Raw genomic sequence first — 4,799 nt, 5'->3', positions numbered from 1 at the left:
CTCAGTTTGTTGCAGACTCCTGCTCTGGAGGAAAGCAGGGTAATTAACAGAGAGGATAAAAAACCCCAAGACCTCCTTAGCCAACAAACTTCAAGCTTCTTAAAGCACTTTCTTTAGCCTCTCTGAAACACGTGCTGTGCCACTGAAAAAAACAACCAACCACCAAAAGCCCCAATCAAACAAAAAGCAGTGGCACAGCTGAGCTGGTACTCACACCAGTGCCGGTTCTCCATAAGCACACCAGCTGCAAAACGTTCAGCAGCTATCTCTTCCACTAAGAAGACAAATTGGTGGGGGGCAGTGGTGGAAACCAGGTTTAGAATGAATGAATGGTTTGTTGTTCTGGCACTGGGGTAAACGGGTAGGTGGAAACCCTGGGAAGGAGGAGGGTTGTAGATGCAAGTGGTTTATACAAACTCAAGGGGAGACAAGTGCTTGCAAGAGGACCCCACTGTGTGGTGTAAGCAGATAAGCCACAACAAAACTTGGGCAATCTTCTTGGCTGAAAATGGCCACTGTTGGGAAAGTATTTCCCTTCACACTTGCTTTTCCCTCTCACCATATTATTTCATTGAATCATATAAGTAACACCAACCAACCACTAACAGTTCAGAGACAAACAGGTAATAGCACAACTGAAAGCAAGGTCCAGTCTTCTGCTCATTCCAATGTGGCATCTTCACCTCCTTTCCAATTCCTTGCATGCTTTGTTCTGCCTCTCTCGAGGTTTCTCCTTCTTCAGCTCCCACTCTCTTCTTCAACAGACTTCAGACAGCTGCATTATTTCTTTTTTCTCCTATACATCTTTCCATGCGGACAAAGAACCACAGAACAGTTGAGGCTGAAGGGACCTCTCAATGGCATCTGATCTGAACTCCCTACTAAAGCAGGGCCACCTACAGCCAGCTGTGCAAGACTGTGTCCAGGCAGCTTTTGAGTATCTCCAAGTATGGTGACTCTACAATCTCTTAAGACCCCTTAAGAGATTGTTTAAGGAGTAACCACTGCTCAGCCGGACTACATTAACCGATTATATGCACGTATCACATCGCAACACCACACAAACTACTGAGCTCTGCGCAGAGCACACAGCAGCTGAGGCTTTAACAGAGAGCCGTGACAATAAGAACTTCCCCACACTTTGCCTTCCCCAGCTTCTAAAAAAAAGCAGCAGTCTTAAATACTCCTGGGTTCAAAAGACTGAATTTCAGTCTCTTCCACTGTCCAAGGAAATGGACATCCTTCTCTCCTACCTCCTCAAATCGCATCCTTGCCAGGAGATTATAAACTTTGGCTGAAGGCACACCTCACCACTGATAGCACTGAAGCTCTTCATTTCACTGAGATGAATTAAAAATTCATTGAAATTTCCAGAGAAGAGCAAGAAATACGCTTTGTGTTTAAGGCACTTCGCTGTCAGAACACAGATCTGGTATCTACACCAAGGACTTACAAAAAACCCTGCAACCTGGATGGAAAGTCCATTCGGCAGGAATTCTGCTTTTATCATCAGTATCATTAAAACAACTGTGATTGGAGAATGATGAAACATTAGTAATTAATTACTGATGGATAAAGCCAAATCAGTTCAAATGGAACATTTCAGCTAGTTTGAAAGCTATTTGCTTTATAAATACAAATTATTCTCCCTCTCCCCTTCCCCCAGTAACCACAAAATGAAACATTTGGTTAACCTGTGTAATTTTATTTGAGCTAGCTGATACAAAGACAGAATGGTACATCAAACGACTCGTGTCTAGCTGGAACAGACTCGAGCATTGTCAAATAAGGCACATAAAAAAATCTATACGTGTAATCCAGTGCAACTGACAGTTTAAATATATGTATTTGGAGGTAGAAATAATTATAAAAATACTGACAGATTTTAAACAGTAGCAGATTTATTGAAATGATGACTACACAGGTCCCATTCTGAAAATCTGTAAAAGATGTTTTTTCAGCATCCAATGTTGGCACATTTGGCACAATGTTCTTAAGCATTAAAAAAATGCTACTGGGGTTAAAAATTTTCATCAACATGAAATAATTATAATAAGCTACCAAAAGTTATAAAAGTAAGTAAGATTCAAGTTATTCAGAAATGTAGAGTCCATGGAGTAAAATATTGCCTTCTTCCTCAAATTTCACAGCATATTTAGAAACCTAATGAAGCTTTCAATAGCGTGGCTATATCTGCTGGAATGGCTCCTTCTTCTCCTAGGAAACAGGAACAAGGGTTAGCAGAGCTCAAAATGATTCACACACACAAAAGTCTAGATCCCCAAGCCTGTATGAAATCCTCTACTTATAAGAGTCTGTCATTGATTTGTGGGTCAAACTCAGAGGGATTGCCTGTCAAACTGCACAATCATCAGCACAAATGCATCTTTCTAGTTTATTTGACTTGGGGCAAAAAAAAAAGGCTTGTCAGCATCAAAAACTTTTTCTTCCCCTCTCCTTCTCAGAATAATAACATTGCAACAACCTTAATTCACTTAAGCGGGCATCACTACGTGCAATAGACTTACCTGAATCTGCTGCAGTCATATCTTGTTGTAACTTCAGTTTTTCCTCACTGATTTTGAGCATGTATTCTTCAACAGTCCCCCTACTGATTAGCTTTATGACTTTCACTTCCCTGAAAACCACAAAATAGGATGAATCAATTTTTACAGTTTCTTTGGATTAGTGTAAGAGGAAGGGGTGCTATGCCTTTGCTCAGCTCAGTTTAAAACAAGGAGGAAATGAACAAAAGGGCAATAGAAAAAGCTCCTGTTTTTTCTGTCTGGACCAACTGTGCTCTGCACTGCCAGAAAACTTGTTTTCTCCTGGACTCCAGCCACCATAAGTCTGGGCTGTCACCAAAATTTCTATTAACAGAAACAACTTCCCTCTCATGCTATACTACACAAATACTAGTTATTAAATGTGTTTTATTTCTCACATCAGCTTATTCTGACAGAGGACTCTAAAATAGTCCATGGTTTCACTCTTCAGAGCTTAGAAGTCTCCCAAAGAGAACAACGAGCAGTGCCAAACAGTTTCAAAGACCTCAGATCTGCCTTGAAATAGTTCTTACCACCACAAATTTGAGGATTATAGAGAATTTGTGAGTCAGGAGAACTGGAGAAAAAATAAGGAGAGAATGTAAATAAAGTTTATTCTGGCCACAACACATGCTGAGACACAATTACCTAGCTCCCACACAATCCAGAGCCGTTTTACATAAATCTCTGCTTAAAAATGCCTTTTTAATCATTAAATATTGTTCTCTTAGCTTCCTTTGAGAACTTGCCTCCAAGAAAAGTCAAGCATTACAATTAAAAAGTCTTACCTTGTCTGTCCTACTCTATGGCATCGGTCCTCTGCTTGTTTGTCATTGTATGGGTTGCAGTCAATGTCATGAAGAATAACAACATTTGCCGAGGTCAGATTAATTCCCAATCCACCAGCTTTGGTTGACAGGAGGAATACAAATATGTCGTTATTGTTATTGAACTCATCTATTAGACGTATCCTGCAGAACACAAGAAAACATATATGAGGCCAGAGAAACCACTACACTGGCTCCAGAGTCGAGTAGTTAGGATGATGATCTTCTGAAAGGGAGGAGAGTAGCATTGCAAAGCAGCCCAAAAGTACAGATGTTATGCAGAAGGAAAAAGGGTACCAATAGTCCTCAGCAGTGACCAGAGAAACATACTCAGAATAACAGATCAATAGCAGAGAATGAAAAGAGGGTTGGAAAAATGACCACAGAACACAAAGAGCAAGCTGGAGGACAAGGGAAGGTTGAAATACATGAAGCAAATGGTGAGAGGGGAGGAATTCAGCTTCATGACTGTCTTCTGTACTAATTGCATATACAAGGGAAGTAACAGACATCAGATGTAAGTAGGAAGCAATACCACAGCAGTAACAAGGAGTAACAAGGGTTTTATGAAATGAAGAAAAGAGCATCTAAGAAACATTTAAAAAAAAAAAAAAATCAGGAAGCAGCAGAAAAACAGCACACCTCAAAGAAAAGCACTGCACTACTTTTAGCTGCAAAGGACAGAGTAAATGGTTTGTCCTAGAGAAACAAACGGGTTTGTATGCCTATTGTAACAGGTATACACTATACTTCCAAGGGATATCTACAAGTGAGCTTTTGTTATGGCATGCTGTACAGAAGCAAATCATACATGCCATGAACTGCTGAAGACTAAAGTTCTGAATTTTGGTGGCCGAGACTGTAACCCAACCATTTAAAACTCACCTTTCTGCCTCATCCTTACTAAGGTGATCTGAAATCAAGCACAATCCCTTGTTATATATAACCCCTTCTATAGTTAATGGCCAGTGACCACAAAATTTTACACATTGCAAAACCAAAGCAAAGGTTTTAAGTCACACACCCTTCTCTTCCCTCCCCTCCCCATTCACACATCTATTTTTTTCCCTTTCATCTTCAGCAAAAAAAGTCACATACCGGTCAGAAATCTGTGTTTTTCCATCCAATCTTAGGTATCTATGTTCCTTTTGCTTGAGGAAAACTTCTAAGATATCCAGTATCATAGTAAATTGGCTAAACAATACAACTCTGTCTCCCTGGAAATGACAAAGTGAAACAGAAGTTTTAAAACACATCAATTACAGATAACAAACTACACAAATACCTTATTAGTGCAAATATGTATGCATAGTTGATTTTGGCTTGAATCCCTATTTTCTGAACTAAAAGGCTATGCTGAAATGCAACAAGTCAGGACTAACTTTCAGTGAAGGTATCATATCCAGTACTGCTGCTGCATTAACCC

At 39.9% G+C, this 4,799-nt stretch overlaps 2 protein-coding genes across 2 annotated transcripts in view; both read right to left on the bottom strand.

Moving 5' to 3' along the window:
• Positions 1-4,799, bottom strand: part of GRID2 (glutamate ionotropic receptor delta type subunit 2) — a 914,338-nt gene that overhangs the window by 41,606 nt on the left and 867,933 nt on the right. The window lies entirely within an intron of this gene.
• The window catches only part of SMARCAD1 (SWI/SNF-related, matrix-associated actin-dependent regulator of chromatin, subfamily a, containing DEAD/H box 1), a 37,310-nt gene continuing 34,195 nt past the window's right edge, over positions 1,685-4,799 (bottom strand). The window contains exons 20-23 of the mRNA XM_057418001.1: positions 4,472-4,590; positions 3,335-3,517; positions 2,529-2,638; positions 1,685-2,217 (exon numbers count right to left, since the gene is read on the bottom strand). Coding sequence (XP_057273984.1) covers positions 2,156-2,217; positions 2,529-2,638; positions 3,335-3,517; positions 4,472-4,590 — 474 coding nt within the window. The 3' untranslated portion in view covers positions 1,685-2,155. The remainder of the gene's footprint in view (positions 2,218-2,528; positions 2,639-3,334; positions 3,518-4,471; positions 4,591-4,799) is intronic.

Source organism: Pezoporus wallicus, unplaced genomic scaffold, assembly GCF_028554395.1.
Source record: "Pezoporus wallicus isolate ANWC-B61680 ecotype Strahan unplaced genomic scaffold, APGP_CSIRO_Pwel_v1 contig_6999, whole genome shotgun sequence".
Taxonomy (NCBI): Eukaryota; Metazoa; Chordata; class Aves; order Psittaciformes; family Psittacidae; genus Pezoporus; species Pezoporus wallicus.
This window is presented reverse-complemented; position numbering and strand designations above follow the sequence as displayed.